Raw genomic sequence first — 26,155 nt, forward strand, 5'->3', positions numbered from 1 at the left:
ATCGCACGTACTTAACCTAGATATTTTTAGGGCCTTAACCAGACTTCTTAGTGTATTTCTATGCTGCAGATTCCCGAAAAATAAACTTGAACGTTTTGACAAGCATGGGCTTTTCAATGAAAGTGTGTTCTGAGATGGACATTGCCTTGTGCAGAGTGTTGCCCTTGAAAACAATGCAAAAGTCTGTGAAAGTGTGCTTTAAAATGCTGGGAAATAAGGGGTAAACAACACATTTGTAAGCACTGTAACCTGAATTTCTGGACCGAGCGCTTTACATAAAGTCTTTGACAGTGGAAATGACAGGGTAAGAAAAGCACGTGTAATGACTTTATGAGCCTTTTATTTTGTCTGGCATCATAGTCTCAGATGAGTACCTGAGTACAGATCTTAAATTTTCTCTTGTACAAATTTTACAGAGATATTTTTATGTGGTGAAAAAAACCAGTACTGAATAAGTGGCTCTATCTTTGACTAACTGCAAAAGCTGTCACCTATAATAAGTTATTGTGCCAGTATTACAACAGTAATGGGATATTAAACCAGCACATTTTGGCAGTAAGTAGCTGTAATACTTATGCCCTGTTTTGAAGTCTCTAGAAGGAGGATTAGCTCAGACAGAATTTGTAGTGGGAGGGTGTGAGTGAGATGAAAAGAAAAAGCTGCTTAATTTTAATCTTCTCAAAAAGGTAACTACAAGTAGTGCACATGGTTAAAACACATATGCTCCTCTCTCTAATGGCTTTTAACTGTAGTATCTTGAATATATTATGTAAACTCAGTAGTGCTGAAATACTACTTTCTATAAGATTCAATCCATACTGAACAAGCTCCCTGTTCTGGGGCAGAGGAAGCATTGAGGGACAGGAGGGTGTCACAGGAAGGTCTGACAACAACAGCACTGTAAAATGGCTTTGGTTTAACTGAGGCTGTGTCTGTACCTGTGCAGAGGTGTGCCTCGGGTTAGGCTGCAGACATTTACTTAAATTCTTTCATTTTCATGATTGGGAACTTCATTTTCTCTAACAGCTTTCTTTTGTCTTCTGAGGTTTTTTTTTGGTCTAGTTTTAGAAGTGGGTATCTTGGAGTGAAGAAACAGAAAAAACAATGCTTCATGGTGTACAAAATCACTGTCCCTATGAAGTGTGCTTCCTCCAGTGGTTTTGCAAGGGGATGTGTATTTTTAAACACCCTAATCTCCTTAGACAAATGAAAGCTAAAGTCCTGTGATATTTTCTTATGTACATATTTTTATTTTTTTTTTCACAATCTCATAGGAGACCTTAGAAACTAGAAACAACAGAACTAGTTGGTTTTTTTTTTGGATGCTTTTTCTGATGAAATTGCAAATATTAAAAAGAAAAAAATCTTTTACGTTTAAAGGGTTTGTATCTTAAGTGTGTCTGCATGTTATTGCCTAAAAAATAAATGGTGGATTCGTGTGGTTCTAAGTGTGGCTTTTATCTGGATTTATGGTGAGTTCCAGTTTCTCATCATCTCCCCACAGTTTTATCTTTTGACCAACAATAACATGTTGGCAGTTAATTAAGTGGAAAACCACTGTGAGATATGTGTTGCTTACAAGCATACATCACATGAGCATAGGAATTAAATGTTAAGCCACCCACTAACATATGCTTTATGATTTAGATTTATGATTTGTGATGGATGCTACAGAGGAGGTGACGGTACTTTAATTCAAGAGGGTGGAGTCTTCAAGCCTGCCACTACCAAGAGGATGAAGGTGCTCTCTCCAGGAGCTTGGGAGTGTGCACAAAATACTCAGCTATTGCTTTGGCTGTTAAGAAAATAATTTGGGGAAGGAGGTATGAGAAGACTAAAGAAAATGGAGTTTGTTATAGGGAATACAGGGAAACTTTGGGAGTTACTGGTAGACTGTTACAAATAACCTGCAGGAAAATATATTGTGGCCCAGCTACACTGACAGGCAGTGCAGCAGCACACACACAAATGCTGCCACACAGCAGCCTCAAGGGTGAGAAAAGAGCTGCTTAGAAAGAACCTCAGTGGTCCAAATATTGGACAAAGAGTGTAGTTTGAGTCAAAACTGTCCGAGCAGTGCATCACATTTGGGAAGTGTTTGAACATAGCCTTTAATCTTGACTTTCTGGGAGAGGGAAGAAGTAAGTGAGCGATGCATTGATTCACATTCAGAAGGGTGTATTTAAAAAATTCTGGCTTGGGTGGTAAATTATATTTCTTAAAAAAGAAAACTTAAATTTTGCAGCAAAAAGAGAAGAAATGTCAAATGCTTGGGAGGAGATTTAAATGTGGATTTCGTGCAAGATTTTTACTTGTATGGGCTTGAGTGTCATGGTAATTTTAATGGACTTGTATTAAAATATTGCAGTACTGATAAAATATTGTGCTTGAAAATGCATATTTTCTTATTTTCTTTGAAATGCTTTGGAAGATGTTTTCCGTAACAGGGAATGGAAATGCAGGCCAGTGTATGGCATAAATTACACAGAAACAGAATTGGAAACAGTTGGTCATAAAGCTATGTAAAGGATGATGACGACTGAAGGTTTCTGTAGCATTTTTCCAGGATGATACTAGGGATGTTGTACAGACTGTGACAAGCTTCATATTCTGTTAAAATCAGGCTGCACTTTGGTGAATCCCAAAGTGAGTTCCCTGAAGCAAGCATTTACCTTTGCACACTAGGGCAGAAGAATTTGGAAAATTTTATTGTCTAAAATTTGTAGGGGAGGATACATGAGTCTTGACTTATGTCACTGTAGGATCACATGAGGTTTGCCCATATGGCTTGTTTTGTGCCATTTGGTTCAGGTTAGAATTCAAAATTCATGTTCTTGTTTGTCTTGAATATATTAGATGCTCTCTGATTACAGCTGGGTGAGGCGTTTTCTTGTTCAGTGAAGAAATATAAGAGTGGGAAGGTGTACTGTGACAAATGTCTCCTTTTAAAAAAACAGATAATGCCTGAATCATCAATGTAATGGTTCATCCTAAGCAACAAGATAGAGCATTTTTTTTTTTGCATTTTGCAAGCTGATAATAGAAACATTTGCCAGGAGGGATACAAAGGTAGATGGTAAGTGTGTGATTAGGCACTAAGTGGTTCTGATGACAGGCAGAGGATGCACAGCATGATTGACAGGCTTTTTCATATTGATTAGAGAAGTAAACTAGGTTTTGAAAAGCTATACAGCTGGCATATTTCTTATAAGTAACTGATTTTTGGAAGCTGAAATAATTAGGCTTATTTGTTTGTGCCACATGGTAAACACTTTCAGAACGGCTGTCTGGAAATACTCATCAGTGGCTGTTTTTCAGCTGATCCATTCATAGTTTCTACAGACACCTAAAACTTTAGCATGAACCAAGAATGAAGTCAGTTTCCCCCCCAAAACTGTCAGATTCATGTTTTCCCTTATAAAATAAATAAAAATAGACACCACGGCTTTGTGTCAGTGTCTGCAATAATAAATGTCACGGTTTCTTGTGGAGTGGAAGATGCTGTACTGTGCCTTCCCAATGCTGGCAATGGCTACTGGGAACCCTGCAGACGGCTGGTACCCTCTGTGGTTAATCATTGTTTGGAAGGGCAAAGTAATGCTGGCCCTGGTTCTTGCACTTGCCGTGGATTTCTCGTGTTCATTCACCTTCCCTGCGCCTGTGGTTGTGATGTTGGTTTGCTGATTTTGAGTCTGAGTTTGCTCCTGAGTCTGAACACAGCCTTGTGCTTCTCTCTCTGAAGATCTTTGGGTACCTTCATGGGGTGCTTCTGTGGGCTGATAAAATGTAGAACCAGCTAAGCAACTAAAGCAACAAAACTGCAGCCAAAGAGTCTTTCCAAGGAAATGCTGGGACATGATGTTTAATGCCAGTGCTGTTTACCTAAACCTATTTTTATTTTTCCTTTTGCAGCAATAACTCTCCTGACTGCACCTGTGTGATCAGCTGTCTCTATCTGTAAGATGATGTGCTCCTAGTGGTTAGCTTGTGCTGCTGCCATGAGGATCCAGGGAAAAGCCAGGTATGCCCTTTTGCCAGCAGCATGGCAGTTTTCTCAGTATGTTGCCTGTGTTATTCCCCATTCAGCTCTCCAGCAGCCATGCAAGTTGGCATTTGTGCACAGTGCTGTGGGGAGGAAAGGGCAGCAGAAAATGCTGACTGTGTGCTAATGCATCTGTGTAATCACCATTCTGGGGCTAGATTGCAGGAACTTGACAAAACTGCTGAATAAAGTATGTTTAATCTTGTTATTTCCTCTCCAGTAGGAGCTGCAGTGGGTAATCGTAGAATGTATGGAGAAGCACAAGTTTTCCATTTGGAACAGAAGTGCCTATCTGCCCTGTAATTTTGAATCCTTGAGATTTTATGGAAGTGGTTGAATATGGAAATTTTGGGTGACCTAACATATAATAATAGGATGGAACAGATCTCATGCAGGGCTGTAGGCAGAAAAAAAATCTTTTGAGATGAGGGCTGAAATATGGCTTGAACACAAGGGTAGGATAGAGTAGAAATGTAACAGGTAATAAAATCAGTGTCATCCCTTCCATCCCTCTTGCACAAACACCATGTAGTTGCACTGCCATTTTTTACATTTATAATTAAGTTAATTTAGTAAAATGGTGTTTTACTACCTGGAAAGCTCTCTGTAGTGGCCAAATCACCAGATGTAAAATGGTGCATTTTAGGGTGGGCTGATGGCTCTGGGGGAATGGGGCACTGGGTTCAAATTCTGGCAGAGGCTGAGGGATGAAGGACCAGGTGAAGATGGGATACAAAACAGGCCAAGTTGGCTGAAGAGATAAAGTCTCCCCAGATCCATTCAGTTTGGATACTGTGAGCAGATGAACCTGTGTGAGCCCCTGAGGACTGTGGGTGTGTAACTTCCACCAGTAGAATATGTATGTGTGAGGGAGGGTATAAACTGACCCAGTGTAAGGTCATTTGGATTTTGGGAAGTCAGATCACATTCTCAGATCCAAATCTAACCTGAGTGGAAGAACTGACAAGCAGTGAAAAATACTGTCCTTAATACTAACATCATCTTGAACATTACATGGGATAAATTTGGCTCAGTGTGGGAAAATAAGCATTTTTCTGTGTTTATGAACTTTGTTCACTGATGTGTTTATTCAACTTGCCTTCCCTGGCTGATGACAACTAGCTTTGGGTGTATCCCTGCATTGTTTACTTTCAAAGTAAGCATTTCAAAGTTAGTGCCAGAAGAAGGTATTTGCCTCAGGACACAACCCCTGACACTGGGACAGAGGGAGGCAGATTCCTGCTCAGAGGAAACACATGGACATGGGAGTGTAATATCAGGAGATGGAGTTGTTCAAAGAATTCAAACTGTAAAAATAAAAACCTTAACTTAAAAACAAACCCCAAAAATCATGTAGCAATTTGAGCATGTTAACTGCTTTGCCTTTGTGTGCTTTTTGGAGCTGTGATATTATCTGATCAGCCACTGGCTGTGATCTGGGGGTGATTAGGATCTATGCTTATAGTTATGAGCATATGGTATATGGTTTTAAAATTGTAAGTTTAAAATAATTACATTCTGGTGCTGTTTTTTAAGAATTATTTAATTATCTCTATGTTCTAGAATGGTTTTGCTGCCAGTTAATATTCAGTTCTGGCCTGGAGCCATCAAAATCATAAGGTTTCCTTCAAGTTTCATAATACTGTTAAAAAAGAGTTGCTCAGTTTCCTTTAAGGAAGTAAAATAACTTCCTTTGGTTTTGTTTTTACTTTCTCTGCAGTTCAGAGACTTATTATTGCATAGGGAAAAGGAGTAGGAATACAGGGGCATTCCTGAAGTGAATAACAGAGAATTGGGCTTGATTTGTGACAGATTTTCCTGGATATTATATTGGTTCAAGCAGACCCTCCAAAGTGATGTGCTGGACTGATGGGCTGGTATTGACTTAAAGTTTTTGAAGACTTCTACATAGTGGTGTAGGGCATTGATCTTATTTCCTACCAAAAAGAGGTTATCAAAACCAGATCAAAACACTTACTGAAAAGTTTGTCTGAACTGAAGAATCTCTTGGTTTATGTGGACCAAAAGAGACTGAAGTTAAGGACACTGACTCCTGGAAATATTTCATGATCTCATACAATTGCTGTTCAAATGAGTAAACCTTGTGAGACCTATAAAGTCATAGTTGGAAAACTAAAGGCCAAAGCATGGAGACATTCAACAATTCATAAAAGTAATATGAAAATTAGAGGTTTTAAGCTAGCAAAGGAACTGCAGTGGTCTCTTCAATACTTAAGATTTGGGTATGCCATGAAGTCTGACTCTTTAAAAAGGGGAATGGCTTATTTGAACTCTGTTGAAAGCTTTGTAATTTGACAGATTTTATTATAAGTTGGATTTTATTGGTAGACTGTGACACAGCAGTGAAGCTTCTCTGTGGTTTGAGGGAAGCAGTCCATGCTGTATCATGTTCTGTCCAGAATGCAGCTTCAGATTCAAGCCCACATCCATCTTCAGGGATTGTGCTGCCCTCTGAGCCCTTAGAGCAGCGTTCATTGTGCTGAGCAGACATCTCTGCTCAAGGAGTTCAGAGGTTCCTGTGGGTGCCATGTGGAGAGGTTCTGTGTGTTTTCCATGCTGTGGAGCAGAACTCAGGCGTGGAGGTTCCTGCCTGGGCTCTGAGCCCCCAGAGTGATGTGGTACATAGCATCATTGACTAAAAGGATGAATCAAAAGGGAGAGAATGTGTGAGCTGGCAAGCGTGAATTTTGCTGCTGACCACTGTTTTGTCCTCTGGTCTAAACAGATGTCTAAATCTGTGAGAAAGTCGAACATAAAGGGGTCTGCAGACAGCTTGAAGTAAACATTCCATAATTGTTTCTATGTGCAGTCCTGCTTTTTCTCTTTGTTTACTGTCAGAGCTAATTTAGACTTTTGTTAGGTTCCTCCAGGCAGGGTTATGTCATTCCTGTGTCCTGGCTGATGGGAACACTGGATATTCTGTGTAAATAAATCAGTGAAGCTGGTAGGTGCAAAAATGCCTTTGCTGTCAGGGTGCTGCCAGAGCCTGGGCATGAGCAAGCTGTCTCCAAGCTGAGTCTCTAAAGGCAGAGTGTTCTGGGAGAAAAGGAAACTAAATTCATAGTGGTTTTATTTATTTATTTATTTTTAATGAAAGGATGTGCAGGACATGGAAATAGTATTTGAATTGCAGCTGTTAAGAACTTTTCTCACATATACTGATAATTTTAGGAATAGCAGAGAGCATGGAGAAGGAAAAGAATGTTCTAGGGCAATGACTTCATCCCCAAGAATCAGATATTTATAGTACCTTATATTTTGAAACTATGGTTTTCTTCATCTCTCAATTAGTTAATGTATTTACTTATATTTTCTTATTAATAGTTCTAGGAACCATTGATTATGTAGAAACTGCAGTACTGATCCTGTTTAGTGCCTTCATGTCAGAAGTTTTTGTGGCTGGTCTTAAAAAACACTCCTGTTTTGGTATTCAAGTGCTTATAAGGGTATCTACAGCTCACAATTATGGTTTTTCTTCCAAAAGTACTTGTTTGAGTTTTCAGAAGCATTTGGTTTTAGAAGTGTTTCCTTGCAAGGTGATTAGTGGTCAGAGTATTGGGAGGTAAGCTGACACACCTAAATGATTTGCTGTGCAAGGGTGAAAAAACCAATTAAAATCCAACACTTAATGATATTTTCATGCTTTTTTAACAGTTCCCATGCTGCTTTTTTTTTTTTTTTTTTTACTTAGTTACGTTTGATCAAGATAACATAGGCATCATTTCATCAGAAAATTGATGTAAGTATAAGGAAACTCCAGAAACTGAGGGATTTCTGGCTGCAGAATAAATCAACTTCTAATGCTGTGAAACTCATATAGAATAGTTGTAGTGTTCTAATCTTACACTGCATTAACTATAATATTAATGCACAAAACTTGAACATAGGTGTCTCTGCATGACTGTGTTTATTGCCAAGTTTCTGGAGATTCATGGATTGGTACGTTCTAAGTTCAATAAAACAAATACATCCTAAAGGGCTTAGACTGGTAAAATCAAATGCAAACCTAAACTATGCAAACACTTGTTCTGCTCACATCTCTTAGCATCTGCTATCTGAAAGAAAGCAGCTTCTAATGGTGACTGAGTAGGACAGAACTGAAAAGAAGGAAGCAGCCCTCTGAAGGCTGTAAGCTGAAGGTGGCTTTTCCAGCATTTCCAGTGTAAAACTTTACAAGAGTCTTGCTCAAACTTGAAAGCTGCTGAGGAGAAGGAGGTGTTTAAAATGTTTGTCAGTTCGTCTGCTTCTGCATCTTGAAGCTTAAAAGCTCAGATTTTGGAGTCAAAGGAACCTGGTATTTTGAGAGCAGTGGATTTTCTTTGAGGTGTGTCAATATTCAGCCTGGCTGATGGTCCCTTCATCACTTCTATGTGCTCAGCACTCGTCAGTGTCCAGGCTTATTAAATTTGGGGGTAAATCTGTACAGAGGTGCAGAATTGTTCAAGGAAGATCTCTTTGATCCCTTGGTTTGTATGAAGTGGGAGCTTGTGCTGCTCTCTTGAAAGGCCCAGTACTGCTGGGCCATTGCAATAGCTTTTGCACTTTGCAGGACCAGCTGTACCAGTATGAGGATTTTAGAACTGGCTAGGTAAGGAAGAAACTTGCAAACAGAAGACAAGAAAAATTTGGATGTGGACATTTAAATGTGCTAAAATACATTAAACTTCAACATCTTTGTTGTTTTTCTTTTAAAATCATATATTTTTTGGTAAAATATTAAGTAATTAAAAAATATCATATAAGTAACTGTTAGTTTTTACATATTAACATGTAGCCATGCTTATAAGTAACTATTAGTTTTTACATATTAGCATGTAGCCATGTTCTATTGGCTTCTTGCTGTTTCCATGCCTTACTTGTGGAGTGGTACATGTTGCCTTTTTTATCATGGCTTTCTTTATCTTTACTTAGATGTTGGGGTTTTTTTTGTATGGGAGTTTTTTGTTTGTTTTTGTTTCATGAGGCTGCTGCCCTATATGTACTTTCAGTTGAGTTTTGTGTGTCCTGTGGTTACTGATGGTTACTGACTTCCAGCTAACTCATGGGGTGGGTGGGCTAACACAGATAACACTACTGAGCAGGTTTTATTTAATATTTTCAATGATGAGCTGATTTTACTCTTTTTATAAATGCATTTATGTGCACCGAGTGTTGTGACCTATTTTCCTTAAATGCTATTAAAAAAAAAGAGTATGTTTCTTGTTTTTTTCCAATGGGAAAATGGAGAATTGTGCTGAGCAGTATCACAGATTCTATGTTACTTTGTGATGCTGTGCAAAATGCACCCTCAGTGTTGCAGGGATCATATGTCCAAATTAAATTGCTGCTGCTCCAGTGGCTGCAGGGTTTTTGTGAGGGTTTCCTCACCGTGACAATTACAAGCATCAGTAACTAAGCAGGTCATGCTGACCGGGGAATTGGTTCTGCTGCATGTTCCCATTTCCACTCTGTTCTGGTTCTTGCCATGGATCTTTATAGCACTGGTTGATTTGGTCATGACCAGAAAATCCCAGCCACTATTTTCTATTGCAGGAAAAAAAATGCAAATTGCTTGAAGTGCCAGAGAAAAGGTTTGACTTGTGCCATTTGCTGACACAACTGTTTTCTGCAGTTGCTAATTCAAGAGTATGAACTCACTGTCTGAAGATGTCTGCGGGGCTGGACTTAGGAGTAGATGAAAAATGTGCCTGGTAGGCTGCTGCCCAATGGCTGGGGAGTGATTGGTGAAGCACCACGAGTTAAAGTGAAAGTCAAGGCAGAACTTTTCATTATAATTGCATCAGGAGCTGTCACCTTCATTTCAGATGCCTTGAAAACAGGCTTTGTCACAAAATAAGACTACAGATGAAGATGAAAAGCAAAAGATGTATCAAAAAGAAATGATAGTTAAAATCTCTTGTGCAGTGTAGAGATATCAGACTAATGGGTGGTTCCCTGTGTTATTCTATGATCTTTTCTAAAACTATCTCTGAATGTAACTCCAAATCAACCTTATGTTGTCTGTGGGCTTTTTGTTCCCCTTCCTACGCTCTATAAGCTTGCTCCAAAATACACTTTTCTCTGCCTTTGGCACACAGTTATGTACAGACTGAGCACTACCTTCCTTTTGGGGCAAAGTCTTCATTTATCTTTGCTGGTTTTTTCATTGTGACCACTTTCACTCACTTGTGTTTCAGTAGACAATGTCATTTTGATGCAGCACATCAGATAAATACAGTAATTTTATTGAGGCAGACTTTGAGGAGTACTATTGATTATTTATGGAGACATGCTGTTTGAATCAAGTAAATTCATTTAAGCTGTCATGGTGAGTCAGTGTAATTCTGTGCTTATGCTTCATGCTGAAGAGTAGGTTTGTATTATAGATGGATGCTGGTGATTTAGAGGATGTAACAGCATCAGTCAATTGGCACAGGAGTTTGGCACTGCTAGTTTAGTGCTACATCTCATCTCACAAGTGCTTTGAAAGCATTGATGTAAAGTTATTTTCAGGACCTGACTTAAACAAAAGAAGTTTAACCAGTCAAGCAATGCCTTGTCTGTGGTTTGCTGAGGAGCTGGTGCTGCAGAGGGAGGTTCTGTGTGATGCCCTGGCTGGCAGTGCCCCTCCAATGAACAGAATGTAGCTTAGTGCTGCCAGCTGCTCTGCTCCAGCTTGGTGCCTCGCCTGGGCCCCAGGCAGGCTGCCTCTCTCACAGCATTTCAGGTAGGTACTAATTGTTCCTGACTCCCTGGCCTGGCCTTCAACCATAAGGCTGTTTTTACCTTTGTGTGAGCATGCAATAGCACCTTAAGCCAGCACTTGTGTGAGATTAGGGAAGTACCGAGGGTGCTCTGAATGCTGTGAGTCATTCTGGCATGTTTTGACAATTTGAGATTTTGGATGGTGTTTAAAAGGAAAAGTTACATTCTGTGGATAGGTATATAGGTAGGTATGCTGCAAAAGGTGACTGAAAAGTCACCTACATTTACTTACCTGCATTTCAATGTAGGATGCTTTATTAATGACTATCCTTATGAATTTCTAAACTGTTTAAGTGTGTTGCATGTAAAATTAGTGTGACTGAAATGTTTGGAGTTGTATAGGTGATCTTTATCAAGTACTGCGTTTATAGAAGCAGAATTGTGGAATTGTTTAGGTTGGAAAAGGTCAAGTCCCTTGTTCCCCCAGCACTGCCAAACCCACCACCGAGCCCTGTCCCTGAGCACCACATCCACAGGTCTGTTAAATCCCTCCAGGGATGGTGCCTTCACCACTGCCCTGGGCAGCCTGTTCCAATGCTTGACAGCCCTTTCTGTGAAGAAGTTTTTCCTAATATCCAATCTAAATCTCCCTGTCTCAGGAATGAGCATCACTCACTGCATTTTGGGCACATGTCAGGTGCTGCTGCTCCTGGCACTGAGTTCCACCTTGGTGTGATGCTTACTCCCCTTTAAAAGCAGAAAGTACTTCCTTGGCCCCATCCCTGCAGCCCAGTGAGGTGCTGCTGGCAGCTGTTGCTGGAATTTCCCTTTGGGAGCTCATGTTATGGAGATGTTGGCCAGGACCTGCTCTCTGTCTTGGGTAAACAAATAAAGATCAGCAGTGCCTAAATGTCAGGTTAGCAGTGGATGCTCTGCAGTGCTCGTGCTCTGTGATAGTCTGTCCTGAACACCTCAAATGTGTTTTGCTCTGTGGTTTGTTGTTTTGTTTCATCTGTATGTAAGAATAGTTTTGTGGGAAGATGAGGTTGGTTTGCTTTTATTTCTCCCCCATCCAGGCTTTGTTTTATCTTTTTTAGCTTACCAATGCTCCCTGCAGTGTGTGCTCACAATTCTTACTGTACTGCTTTCACTTACCTTGTGCTGGTCCTGGGAATATCTTGTGTGCCAGCCTGGAGGAGCAGAGGCTTCAGGACTCAGTCTCACATACCTTCACCTGATTCCCTGCAGCTTCTTCCCAAGGAAGAGCTGATGGCAAATTGTGTTGACAGGCTTTTAATTAACAGTTTCTCAGCAGGAGCTGTTTCTATTCCTCATAAGTCACAACAGAACAACTTTTAATTTGTTAGCAAGCCAAAATGTATTCAAAAGAAAAATCTTTCCACTTTGTAATTTCTTGAATGATGCCTTTCACACTCAATGTTTTAAAGCTTCTGATCTGCAATTAAAGCTTTAAGCTCATTAAGCTTACTCATGAAAACATTTTGCTAATATGAAGTGTGTAAGATCTCCTATTTTTCAGTCTTTAATTTTTTTCTTTTTTTGTAGCAGATTTATTTTATGCAACAAAAGTATGTGCACTACGTAGACTGTGCACAAGACCTCTTGTTCCTGAGAGCTTTTTAACAGATTTTACCTTCTCCTCCCTGCTAAGTCTATTTTTTGCTTTTTCCTGTGGTTCCTTCTGTTGTCCCATCTGTTTGGTTGAACTGCTTTATTCTCTCCTGGTGTTTGGCATACACTAATCCTTTTACCTTCCATCCTTCACAGCTTTGTTGAGTTGCAGTGGTGTAGTTCAGTTTTGCTTCTGCCTGCCTTTCACTAGGATGTTCCAGGATGAGCTATGATTTTTTTGAAATTGAGAACTGTTAAAAATTATTCCTTCCAACTTTTACTCTCTCTCTCTTTTTACTTTATTTTTATTACTGCTTGCACATGCCATTTCTGGCATTTGGGAAAAATTCTGTAATGACTCTGGTTTCTTACTTCTCAAAATCTCCAGGTCTTTCAATTTTTCCACAGTTTCTGAAAGCTGTTAAGGTAGCTGTCCAAGTAAAATGAGATGGAAAGACCTCAGTCCTGCAAAATGTATGTGTATAATGGATTTCACTTGCTGCAATCACACAACTCTTTTCAAGACCAACCCCAGTGCATAAAATAAGTTCAATGATTCCTGAGACCTTTTCAAATACTAGTAAGAAAATTAATTTGGGGGGGGGGGGCAATGTAGAAAAAATAAGAATTTTGTGGTTGTGGTTTTATCAGCACTCAGAGATTAAGATCTTGCTAAGATGGTTAGTTTTTGGGAGTCCAGGAGAGCTTTGGTAAACAAGTATGTATTAATTACATGTGTATGTAAAACTTGTCATTCTCAAAAGCAGGAAAAATAAAGAGAGGCCTCTTTCTGTGAGGAAATAAGTTCTGGGGTAAAAAGGAATGGTAAGGGGGGAAAAAAGTTACTTTCTGTCAACAGGTTTGAGTGTTCTGTCATAAACAAAACTCAGTTCAAAGGATCTGGGAATCTCAGAAGATTTCTTTCAAGACTAACCAATTTCCTGCAGCACACTGCCAGTGCTAGGAGGAGGCATCTCTTGCACATAGGAGCAGCTGGTTGTTTGAAAGAAAAAAAGGCATGTAGGGGGAGAGAGCAACCCTCTCATTCCTTATATAGAGCAGTTTTCAACAGGAGAATGTACATCTGTGCAAACAGGGCATTTCAGCAAATTCTCTACTCTTAGCAATGTAATTTTTGCAAGAAAAAGTATGTTCAGATGTTTTCAGGAGAGAGCTTGGGTTTTTTGTATTTTTATTTTTGCAATGAGTAATGACTGCTGAGGCTTTATTATTTTTTTGTTTACTGTGGAATGGTATTGACAGCTTTTCTTAGTCTTTATTATCTTAAGAATTGTGAATGTGAGTATTAACCCTGTGTTAGCAGGAGCAAGTTTAATTTAATGGAAAATGGAAATATTTTTTATTTACCTGAAAGTTTTGTTGTGGAAATAATTAATCCTATTGTTAGGCTGAAGGCAACTTCTCTGTTTTCTTGTTACCAATTTGAATTGCCTTGTGTACTTGCCTTTAAAGAATAACTGGTGCTTCCATATTCGAAATATATATTTGCCATTGTTTTGTTGTTTGCAGGAATCACAGATATCTGAAGATGAAACCATGAAGAGCAAGCAGAGTGAATAATAATGCTTTTCCGAAACCGTTTTCTGTTCTTGCTGGCCTTGGCAGCCTTATTAGCCTTTTTGAGCCTGAGTCTACAATTCTGTAAGTGTCCTCATGTTTTGTTTTCCACATATGGTGGTCTATAGGTGTGTTTAAAACCAGCCATGATTACATGTTGTTTAAGCATTCTTTCTTTTTTGAAATACTTGGGGTTTGTTTTGGGGTGTTTTGTTTGTTTATAAGGATTTTTGTTTGTTTTCTAAAAAAATAAGAAACAAAGGTTTGTGTGTAGTGTAGGAATCTATACAATCTAGAGAATTCAGATCAGGCTATTTTATATTAAAAAAAAAATAAATCTGCATTTTGTAGTGCACTTAAGTAATTGAATGTGATTAAATAGTTCCATGAAAGTATTCCAGACACATTGGAGTGAAAACTGCTGCAATTCCTATTTCACATTGCATCAGACTGGATGGGATTGAGGAAACTGCTGTGAGAGGTTTGAGTGCTGGAACTTCTCCTGATTTGTACCCTCACATCAGGAACCTTTCACACGGTTGGATTGGTTCATCAGAAGTGGTTGGTTTGTTTAAGAACACAAATTGTGTTGTGCTGCAGATGAATTTACCATGGGTTGGTGCAGAGAGCCCTCACGTCCTGGTGATGGAGCAGGAGGTGATGCTGAAGGCAGGGCAGTGCAGGTGGCAGATGGGCACTGTGCATCTCAAATGGGAACATTTCCTGGGTAAAGCCATGTTTTGTGATAATGTGGTCTGTACTAATGCACAGCAGTGTGGTGAGTTGCTGTTAGAAAGCAAGTAAAAGTACACATCCACATCATAGGATAACATTCTTTGTTGTTGTTGTTATCATCTTTCATTGTGTTTTAATGGGCACAGTCCTTCTGGGCTGTGCTTTTTTCTGCATAGAGTAAAAAACCCCAAAACCCAAAAGATCATGTTAGAATTAGAATGTGTCTTTTGCACATGACAGACAACTTAAAAAAAGGGAGGGAGAGAAGATGAAAGAAACGATGTGGTTTTCGCTATTATTTTTGTGTGCTTAAACTCATCTGCATGTAATAAAGGGACCTGTGACTCTGAATTGCTTTTACAGCCTTCTCCTCTGGCACAAGCCAGGGGGTCTGATTGCAGCTTATTTTGCCCTTTAGGCTCATTATGGCTCTGCCCTTGATGTTGTAGGGTTGGTTATGAATTGTGCATAGGGTGAAGGTCCTAGAGGAGCTGCAGTTGAAACATGAAACTGAATTGTTAACTAAAATGAGTTTTATTTAGAGATGAGGAGGTAGGCATTTAGGAGAGTGAATCACATTTCATCTAAAGATAAAATTATTTTCTACTTAATTAGAGCATAACATTTCTGCTAGAGATAAGGATGTTGGAGAGGTGCTTTAAAAAGCATGTAAGCTGCAGCAGGCAGCCCTGTGAAGTTCAGTGCCAACACCAACACTGATACAGAAACCTTTACATAATGAGAACTGCAGTACAGTCCACTGAGAACCAAGGCATTCAGGTAGCCTGATACTTTAACTTCTACCGGCTTCAGGATGTGGAGCAATTAGTCCAAACTTGGAGCAAAGACCATCTCCACAGCAAAAACAAAACTCTCTTGGGTACCTTGTGCTTCTAGGTGAGCTGTGCCAGCTGGGCAGCCTGCAGCTCAGCAGCTTCAGGTGAGTTACCAGAGCTATCACTTGGTGCTTCCTTCATCAGAGACTTTGTCATGTCCTCATCAGTGCCTGTTTCTGTCAGGAAACACTGTTTTTTCACATCCTCAGAGTGTTTAACTTTGGGATTGGTGAGTCAGGCTGGTCTCAGCATTCTTCAACACCAAAATTTGTATAAACCCCTTTTTCTCCATCCAGCACTTAGAACTTATTTGCAAATAGGGTAAAATTTGAGCAGAACATCCTGCTACAGGCCCCTCATGACCAGACAGATACTGAGGTCTGGAGCAGTTCCCCAGTGGAGCTGGAGCACAAGTCTGATGAGGAGTGGCTGAAGGAGCTGGGACTGTTTAGCCTGGAGAAAAGGGGACTCAGAGGGATTTTGTCACTCTATACAACTAGCCAGAAGGAGGTTGTACAAGGTGGGGATCAGTCTCTTCTCCCAGGTAACAAATGATAGGACAACAGGTAATAGTCTCAAGTTGTGCCAGGGGAGGTTTATTTATATTGGATATTAGGAAAAATGCCTTCACCAAAAGGGTGGTTTGGCATTGAAACAGGCTGCTGAGGGCAGTGGTGGAGCCACCATCCCTGCAGGGATTTCAGAGACATGTACAAGTGGCACTTGGGGTCATGGTTTAGTGGTGAACACAGTGGTGCTGGGGTAATGGTTGGTGTTGATCTTAGAGGTCTTTTCCAACCTAAATGGTTCTATGATAATATGATTTATATTCATGGAATGAAAATCAGCATTTATACATTTAGACTCAGGAAAATGCCCAAGCCACTGATTTATTTTGTTTTGTTAGAAGGGAGGTACCTCCTGAAGCATTTGGAGTGGAAATGAATGTTTTATGCTGTTGTGAGATTGTGAATCTCTGTTAGCAAGCAGTGCACAGCTTTGTGGAGGAGGGCTGGTAGTTTAAAAATACTCTACTGCTTTTCTAAGCATAGAATGTTGAAAATGTCTGTTCCTTTCTGTGATAACTTTGTTTATAAAAGAAAAACAGTAACACTAAATGTAGAATTATACAAGTGGTACATATCTTCCTTTTTCAAACTTCTGCTTTAGAGCAGAGCATACTCCTGTAAATGCTTGATATTTTGTCCCTCTTATCCACATGTGGAACTCTGGCATTTGAAGCCAGACTTGTGAGTTGTAGCTGACTCGGAAGCAAAGGGAGTAGTAAAGGGAAGCAAAGGGAGTAGTAAAGGCCAAACTCAGCTGATTTTCTGTAGATTCTGACTCAATATTACAAACAGCCCATACTGGGATGACTGACAAGGTCAGAGTCTGGCTCATGCTTCAGCTGTGAGGGTTCAGGAACTGCTTGCAGCAGCTTGCCACCGAGTCAAACAGAAAAGGATGCTGGTTTACTTTAATATGATGGGAAGGACCTGGAACTGCTTTATGAGAAGTGATTTTTGCAGCCACAATGAAGTGGAGGTGATGAGTGTTGTGTCAGCAGCCCTAGCAAGTCTGTCCTTGCTTGTAAGACAAACTCCTGAGGCAATTGTTTCAGAGCTAATAGTTGTCACAGCTTGAGTTTAGATACAAGGAGAAAAACTCTTGGGAAAACAACCAGTGTAGGACCTCAGAATCTTCAGTGCTGGTAGGCTGGAGATGGACCCAGGATTGATAGAAAACTCTGTCCCCTGTTATGATGATTGGTTGTCCTTGGTCCCTTTGTCTTCTCTTGTGGTTTCTGAGTTCTGTAGTCTGCTTTCCTGTGTTGTTTTCACCACAAGGCAGATGCTTTACATTTATACTAAGAGTTCAGCTCCCAGGGTAAATCATGGAGAAGGTTTCCCCCAAAGTCTCTCTCAACAGCTCTGAGAGCTAGAAGTGTTCTCTCCCACCAACAGTTTCAGTGGATGGACATGGACCAGTTGGCAAGGATCCAGGTCAGAAGCTGCCCTGAGAGCTCTGTCCCAGGGGTATGGCAGGCAGCTCTTGGAGCAGTCAGTTCACGTTTGTCACATGTTGTGTGCTGGCTTGGCTGGCTGCATCAAATGCCAGCTGCAGCTTCTTCATCTCCTTATCCTGGGTAGAAGGAGACACATCAGCAGATTTCTGCACAGCTGGAGACTTTTAAAAAAATGTAATAGTGATTCTTCAAGGTGATGTGTTGCTGTGGATCCTGTAAGACATCCTCTGTCCTGCCAGGATCCTCTGTCCTGTACATTTTGGGCAGTGGGGCACTTGGGTGGTTCTGCTCTTTATGTCCTTGAACAGGAGCAAAAGGCACAGGGTCTGTGTATGATCTTTGTCTGCCCATGGGGCTGGCTGCTTTCCTGGGAATTTCACATGGAGCAGTAGGGTAAGGGAACTTTCTTCAGAAAGTCCTACTGTTTTCAAGCTTGGTGTATATATTGAAATAAATAATGCCTCAAGTGTTTTTTGGTTTTGGTTTTTTTTTTTCTTTATCTGTTTTTTTTTTTCTTTTCTGAGCATACCTGGTGGATGATGGGAGAAATGCATTTGGAAATTTACTAGAATATTATAATTCCTATTCATAGTTTTGTCAGGTTTGGTTACCATTTCTAGTAGGCACATGGAAGACTTTTAACAAGGAGTTTATATTTGCTGAAAACATACAAGCTTTAACAGTTCTAGGCATCTTTAATATAATTGTGTAGCCTGGACTTTGAAGCAAAAGTCTGGGGCCAGATGTGTCCTCAGGTTCAGTTTGGCTGTTAATGCACTGTACAGAGTTAAACCTGGAGCAATCAGCAATAGATGGAACCTCTCTTGAATGGCAAATGCCACTGGATTTTGTACATGTTTGAATTTTTAAATAGTGTAGGAAAATGACAGTGTTAAAAGTTAACACGAAAAAAATGTTCCACTGCTGGCTAGAAGAATACTCTAATGTCTCTAATGGGTAATTATATCAATGGAACGTTTTTGTTTGGGAAACCCATTGGATAGGGAAACTGGTTGACTTCCAAACCAAATAAGAGTGGCAGATTAAAGTTTTATTAGGAATTGTCATTGTTTCCCTCATGTTTCATGTTTGGGGCCAGATCTACAGAACAGAGTGGAGAAGTATTTTTCTTATAGTGTTTATCATTCCACATGTGTTTTTATTTTTCTCCTTTTTGTTTATATAAATGGTCATGGTTGTAAAACAATTTAAAACTTCAGCGTTAGAGACAAAAGGAGAGCTGGTTTTGACAGACTTGTCAGTTAAGGCTGTTCTAAAATGTAATTATGTTTTTTTTATCTAAAGTTTTCAATGTTTTGCTTTGTCAGAAAAACTGCAGACTGGAAAAATGACCTGTCCTAGACTGTGGGCTGTATTTTTGCCTCTGTAAATATTATCTATTATGCTGTTGACTAAGAATGGGCAGTTTACTTCTGTACAAACCCAGGGAATATATGTAGGGATATTTCTTTTTTGTGTACTCTCTGTAAAATATGCTTGACAATGATTTTTTTTTTTTTACTCTGTAATCAAAGGAATGTAAATTAATTTTTTCCATGAAATAAATACTTTTGTTTTACTTTGCTTTTTAGGTCTTTTTCCTGTTTACTGAAAGTCTAAGGAAAGTAACAGTCTAGAGAAGAGGACTAAAATGATAATGGGGAAAGTATCCCTTTTTACAGGGATGCTTTTTATAACCCTGTGGCTGCCATCAATTCCAGACTGTCCTTCCTAAAGCCCTGCCTCTTGGGCAGCTCATGCCCATGGAGCTTCTCTTCTGGTTTAGAGTTTGTTTTCCTACAAACTTTTACTTTGATCCGTGGCTTTGTCTTTTGATAAAATGAATTTTGGTGACTGCCATTGCTTTTTAGAATGTTGGCCACTGCCCTGGTAGGGTGCTGGTTTAGGTGTAAAGTATGGAGTGCTGTTTTTGGGGTTTTTTTGAGTTTCTTAAAAATACTTTCTCTGCCTCAATGGGTCATACTTGGCTGTTGGTATATCAGCATGTCTGAAAGTGACATTTTGCTGTTCCAGTAATAATTTTGCTCTACTTTCTGTCATTTGATTTCACACTGGAGGTTTGGTTTTAAAGATGAGTCACAGGAAACAGAAATTGGGACTTTCCACACAGAAAAGCAGTAGAGTTTTACTTCATTGGCCTGAGCTTTGCCAGCAGCTCTTACTTTGAGGACAGTGTGGGCATCACTTGCAACACTGAGATGTTTGGGGGTTAGCCTGAGATCCTCACCATGGCTTCCTTCAGCCCCTGCTGGGAGCCAGAGCCCTGGGGCAGTGGCTGCTTGGGTGGGTATTGCATTTTGCTGATGTGTACAAGCAGCTATATTTAAAAAGCCACAGCTTTAGAATTCTTGATGTAGAAAACTCGTTTTTGTGATGTGTTACCAGCATACGAAATTAAAAGGAGAGCACGTATCTCCCTTCATGAATTTTGCCTTCAAGCTCATAAGCATGGCAGATTTTCCACTCAATAAAAGTCTCTCTGGGTTTTGTTTTTCAGAAGTGCTAATTTAATCTGAATTTAAGATTAAAGGGAAAAATCACCCACAAATAATAAATCCAAGGCTCTGTACATTTTTGCAGCGAATGAAGAGATCTAACTGTAAAAAAAAGAGATTTTTGTTAATGATCCTTTTTATGTTTGTAACTGGAGTTTTAAATAACTTTTCTGTGCTTTTCAAAAGTGGTGTTACAATGCATCAGTCCACAAAATGAACCCTTGAAGGGAAAGGAGACATGATGAATGCTTGAGAATGATACTATGGGACAGTCTTACTTTCTCCTACAAAAATAGAGCAATCATTTCAAAATAGTTGCTTTAAATATAGATCAGGTTAAATCTCTTGAGACAGGATTTGGCCAACAAAAGTTACTTGTCAGGCAACAGAACTCCATAATTCTTATTTAAATATATATCCTGACTTTATCCATGGTGGTTAGTTGGACTGTATTTTAGCAGAATAAAGTGTTAAAATAAAAGTGTTAAAGCACATGTTTGAAGACCACTGTACAGTTGATTCTGTAGCTGTGGGTCAGGTGATTTATTTATTTATATGTTAGCAAATTCTATTTTGTTGTTAAACCAGTTCTCTGCCCTCCCTTTTTCACAGCTCTTGAAAGCCAGGTCAGGCTGCCTTACAGGTCACTGCAGGCATGTTTTAGAATGGCATGTCTGTCTTTTAAAGCCAATAAAATTATTCCTAGGATTTTTCCATATGTTATTTGTGTACCTGGCTAAGCTGTGTTTTAACAACTGAAATGTTTTTAAATTTGGATAGTCACTCAATTTGTTTTGTAGAAATAGCAAAAAGAGAATATTGTTTCTAGCATGCAGCTGTTACATTCTGTATAAATGGTGAGTCAGGGTTAGCTCACAGGTGAAATCTGCACAATGTAAAGCCTCAGTTCTCACAAGAGCATGGCCCCTCTGTGTGGGGTTTGCATTCTAGCTCTTCTCTGGGGTTTTCAGGATAGCAGATTGCAGTGCAGTGCCCCAGCCCTGACTGCCAGGGCTCTCTGGGAGATGAGCTCTGGGCTTTGCTCACTGTGGGTGAGCCAGCAAAGGCAGAGCTCACCTGTGTCTGGCTCTGCCCTCCCTGCTCAGTGCTCCTGTTGGGGCTGGCTGAGAACTGGGCAGTGATTCCAATCCCTGAAGGTTTGCTCTTTCCGCAGGCAATTCCTCAGCTGCTCATCCCCCTTGCTACAGGGCTGCCTTCCCTTGTACTTCTGTTTTTCCCATGTTGCAGAGATGATGACATCAAAACAAAACCTGGCTGTCTTAAGATGAGAAGGCAAGCACTGCCTTGCCACTCTGCTTTGTTTTAGTAGGAGCCTTTTGTTAATCTTTTGCTGACCACTCTGATTTTTGAACAGTTTTTTGAGAATTCACAATCATTCACACTTTATCTCTCTTACTTTACTTTTACAAAAGCTTTTAGAACAACGTTATATATAAATTGCAAATGAGTTTATCATACTTCAGTAATTTTACTGTCCTTTGTCTGAGATTTGGGTTCTGCATCTTCATCAGAGAATGTTCTGACCCAAATTTCCCTCCTTTCCTTGTTCAGTGAGCAGTTTCAACAGGACAGTATCAGGAAAACCTCTTTCATGTCACTGGGTATAATGCAGTTGTGCTTTCCTTATTTCTAGGCCTTGTGCAGTCTTCTGAAAAGCATAACTTAAACTTCATATTTGATGATAAGTTTGTTTCTCTGAGCTGTACTTTGTGCTTGCCTTAATCCCCACCATGCTGCTGGAAATTGAGTTGAAAACCGTTGGGGTTTCTGAATGTGCCAGTTCCACTTGTGTATCTGAAAGAGAGATGCTTGATATGCTTTGTACAGTTGTTCATGTTTCTTCTTAGTCCTTTTAATTTTACTCTTGCGAGCTGTCTTTCAGGCACTTTTGTTCTTTTGTCTGTGCTTTTGCTGGGATCTCATTGCTGCAATGATACAGTGACTGACTTAATCCAAAGTGTCTTGTCACTTGACTGTGAAGGTTTTTGAAAAATGTATTGTGTGTTTTTGGGCATGTGGAGTTTCTGTGATTAATAAAGTGTCTCAAACTGTACTGATTTTGAAGATTTTAATGCCTGCAGGCAGTTTTTTATTGCCTTTTGTTTTTCTAATAAGATTAATCTCTGTTCCCAAAATTAGTTCCCTTTTAGCATTTCAAAGGTCTCTCTCTGAGAGAAAAGTAGTGCTTGTACATACTAAATGGCATTGTGGTTTATTTTAAATGAGGCAGGGTCTATGTAGTTTGTATTTAAAAGACTGGGCCTTTTGTGGACTTGCTGCAGTGAAATATGAAGTCTTGTAACATGGAAGTGATCTGCCTTCATTACTTTTGTGAGATGGTTGGATTAAAAGAGCTGGAAACATATGTGGTGTAATTTTGGGTTTACCAACTGTGCACACAGTAATGCTGAATGAAGACAAAAAATAAGATTCACTGCCTTCCCCTAAGCTGTTTTATGGCAAGAGTCCCAAAGACACCAATAATTCTCTGATCCAGAGAGCACTGTTCTGAATTCCTGAGATTAATGACTGTCATGGAAGGCTTCCCCAGCACAAAAATCTGTCAGGTTCTACTGTATTAAATATGTTGTTTTGAGGTTTACTGCTGGCAAATCTGTGGCAGCTTTCTGTGCCTTGCCCTGGTGTTGACAAGGACAAACAAGTGAGCTGGTTTGGCTTGGGTAAGCAGTGGCATATGGTGTTGAGATCACTTCCCTGAGCAGGTCAGTTTGTGGACAGAAAGCAGTTGGGATTAGATGTGAAACTGAAAAGTGCTAATTGAATGCAGTAGTGAAAATATTGATTTGAATTTGTAAGGCTTTTTATCTTGGAAGGACATCTCTACAGAGAAGTGCCAGATGTCTGTGGATTGTGTCTGACTGATGACATTACCATATGAAGCAGTTTGTGCCCTGTGCCTGGCAGAGGCTGTGGCTGAGCTGCAGATAGGTGGATGTTGCTGCCTTTGGGCTGGCAGCGCTCTGATCTCTGCCTCCAGCCAGGTGTGCCAGCAGAGCTGCTGCAGGGAAGGCAGGAATCTGGCCAGGAGATGAAGAAGCAGATCAGAAGATGCCTTTACCAGTGAGCAGATGTAGTTTGTTGCAGCCCAGAAGCTGCTGCCCTGGTGTTTTGGCACCAGAGAGCAATACTTGTGAAGTTGTGGTGGGCAGAGCTAAGGTGTGATTTTAAGTCCCTTTATTTCTTTGTTCTCTCTGTGTATTTGGGGATTTCTAATTCAACAGCTGGGTGCTGTCCTAATGACAGTTGTATTGAATGTCAAAAGACATTCTGAGTATTTTGGGATGAGTTTGGGGAAAACCCTAAGGAAAAGAGGCACCTAGGATAGAAAAGAGTAGTGCATGCTTCCCCTGTGTGCAGGGGGCTCTCATAGGGCTTCGGCTGTATAGAGCTGATGTCAGCATGTCAGATTGCTGGGTAACAGGACAGGAACAACTCTTGAGCTGTCTCAAACTCTGCTTTATGGGGCATATTTTTGTATCATGCCCAGGATCACTGAAGCCTAAAGATTTGTAGCCCATGTTACTGAGAAAATACTTTTTGCTGTGTGTTCTTCTGCAATGCTGAATCTTCTTGGCTGCTGTGTTGGTGTTCAGTTCACAAGTGAAATCTGCCAAGCGTCTTTTTTCAGTCATGTTGCAATCGCTGCTGCACAGCTTCCCACTCCAGTATTTGTGGGAATCATACAGGACAAAAGGGAAAAACAAACAAACCCCAAACTGAAAGCAAAGGTCCCCACCCCCTGGAAGAGGATGGCAGAGGCATTCAGTACTGTGTACATCGCTGTAGAGCAGTTGATCTTTATTTTGAGAATATTATGGAAATGGGAAGAGTTGCCAACTGTTTCTGAATGCAGCTGATAAAAGCTGTTTTGAAAATCTGTTTCAGGACAATTCAGTTGGGTTAGTTCATTTAGCTGTTGCTGAGTTCTATAGACAGAAGCAGGACAGTGCTTTAAAATCTTACTGCAGTGCTCATGAATCTTACTGGACAAGTAGCAGTGGCTGGATCTACGGTATTTATAAGAATCATCAAGGTCATGAATCCCCCCTGTTTAGTCTTTGTGTATTTAAGCCTTGTTTGGTGGCCCTCAGGACACTGATTTGATACAGTTGAAGTCTTCTCAGAGCATGATGAGACATGGCAGCTCTCAGCAACAGGAGGGACTTCACCAGAGCGTGGTGGTTTATGGTGTTTGTTGCCCTTCTCATCTGGGAATCCCAGCCAGCCTGTGGTGGGCCAGGACCAACATAACTGTGTCAGTGTAAGCACTGCTGGGGCTCCTTTGGCATCTTGTCACTAAACAACCTGGAGAACGAGCAAGATGTGACTTGAGCAATATGTTTATAGAGCAGCAAATCCTTCTGCTTGTCTGGATGTCTTGTAGGGACCTCCCCCACTCCCTCCAGACCGAGTGCAGAGCCAAGCAATGGGGTAATTAGTGACATGCTGGGAATGAAAAGCTTTAGTATGCATGTGTATTTATTTTAAAGAAAGTAGTATATTAAATTGATGAAATAGAAATCTATTCTCTGGTGAACATTGTAGAGTTTCAGTGTAGTAGGGAAATGTGATAAAATACAGCAAGTAATTTTTCACTTTGGGAGGAGAAATGGAAAATGATTGTCATCTCTAGAGCTTGAAAAGGCTGAGATTTGCAGGCAGCATTGCTGTGTTATTGCTGTCAGGCTGAAAATCCTTGAAGCTGTTTAAGCAGTGCCATATGCCCTTCTGAATTGTCCAGTGAAAAACAATGGGAGTGGAGGGGAAACCCCTAAAACGATAAAGCTCTTTTCAAAGCCACATCTGGACTTAATAAATGCAAGCACACATTGTATAATTTAATGTATCTGCTTAAATTAGGTCTCAAACACAAGAGCACAAGGCCTGCCATGTTGTGTTTGGTGCAAAAAGGATTTTCTTAACATACTTATTTCCCTCATGTAAGTCCAATTGTGACTTTGTAAAAAAATCTGCTAGGCATGTGGCTAATGCAGCTGGAAATAAGAAACCTGTTCTCTGCAATATCGGTGTTTAAAGCTGGTAAGCTACCAGGCATGGTGGTTGTATGTAGTTGTTCAGCTTTAGCTTTGAACATGAACACACAAGTACTGAAATCTGGTCTTTTGCCCTGACTCTGATGTGGAATAAAGCCCTGGGCAAGGGCTACTTATGGCAGTTGCCCCAAAATGAGGAAAACCTGTAAAGAAAGCTCACAGCTTGTGAGCCAGAAAATAGGCAGACAAGTAGGCTTTGCCCCACTTGTGGAAAGGGGTAGGAGGGTTGGCTATTTCTGTCCAAATCTGTGAAAAACAGCTGAGGAGAGCAGCCTATTTATAGTAGTTCTCAGTTGTCCATAGGAACGTTTGCATCTCCAGTGGAAAACTTTAGGGATCTGAACACTAAGAAGGCTGAAAACTCAGCTGGCATTAGACTGAAGAGTAATCTTTTGTTCTTACATTTCATGTAAGAAAATGATGCCAGGATTGATTAGAAAAACTAAGATGCACTTACAAGTTGTAGCTGCAATTGTATTATGATTTTTCTGGGGAAAAAGCAGGAATTGTGGTGAGAAAACTCATACTGGGCTGTATGTATAGACTTCCATTTTGCTTGTGCATGGCAGGAGAGCAGTGTTAAATCTAAGTTTTTTTTTTCCTTATGTCCTAATATCTGTGATTTTTTTTCAAAACATGCACATTAAAAAAGGGAATAACTCTAGAGCTCACTTTTATTCTCCTTCAATCAGATCTGACTTCCACTGGGTTAGCTGAGGTACCTCTGCAGCCTCCTAGTTTCCCTGAGTCTCAAGCTGTGCCAAGGGAAATACAGGTTGGATATTATGAAAAGGTTTTTTAGAGAAAGGGTGATAAAATATTGGAATGGTCTGCCTGGGGAGGTGGTGGAGTCACCATCCCTGGAAGTGTTTAAAAAAAACTGGATGTGGCACTCAGTGCTGTGGTCTAGTTTTTGGTTGGCCTCGATCTTGTAGGTTTCTTTCAACCTTGTCATTCTGTTGAATGTCAGTGAACTTATGATATACAGG

At 40.2% G+C, this 26,155-nt stretch overlaps 1 protein-coding gene across 4 annotated transcripts in view; it reads left to right on the forward strand.

The window, feature by feature from the left end:
• The window catches only part of PXYLP1 (2-phosphoxylose phosphatase 1), an 89,596-nt gene that overhangs the window by 42,412 nt on the left and 21,029 nt on the right, over positions 1-26,155 (forward strand). For 3 of the 4 annotated variants that reach the window (XM_086843873.1, XM_086843870.1, XM_086843871.1), the window contains 3 exons: positions 1,648-1,823; positions 3,913-4,021; positions 13,910-14,041. In XM_086843873.1, coding sequence (XP_086699999.1) covers positions 13,963-14,041 — 79 coding nt within the window. In that variant the 5' untranslated portion in view covers positions 1,648-1,823; positions 3,913-4,021; positions 13,910-13,962. The remainder of the gene's footprint in view (positions 1-1,647; positions 1,824-3,912; positions 4,022-13,909; positions 14,042-26,155) is intronic. The other variant, XM_086843869.1, reaches the window with a different exon arrangement.

The sequence above is a fragment of the Cyanistes caeruleus genome, chromosome 10, assembly GCF_971803275.1.
Source record: "Cyanistes caeruleus chromosome 10, bCyaCae1.hap1.1, whole genome shotgun sequence".
In the NCBI taxonomy this organism is placed as follows: Eukaryota; Metazoa; Chordata; class Aves; order Passeriformes; family Paridae; genus Cyanistes; species Cyanistes caeruleus.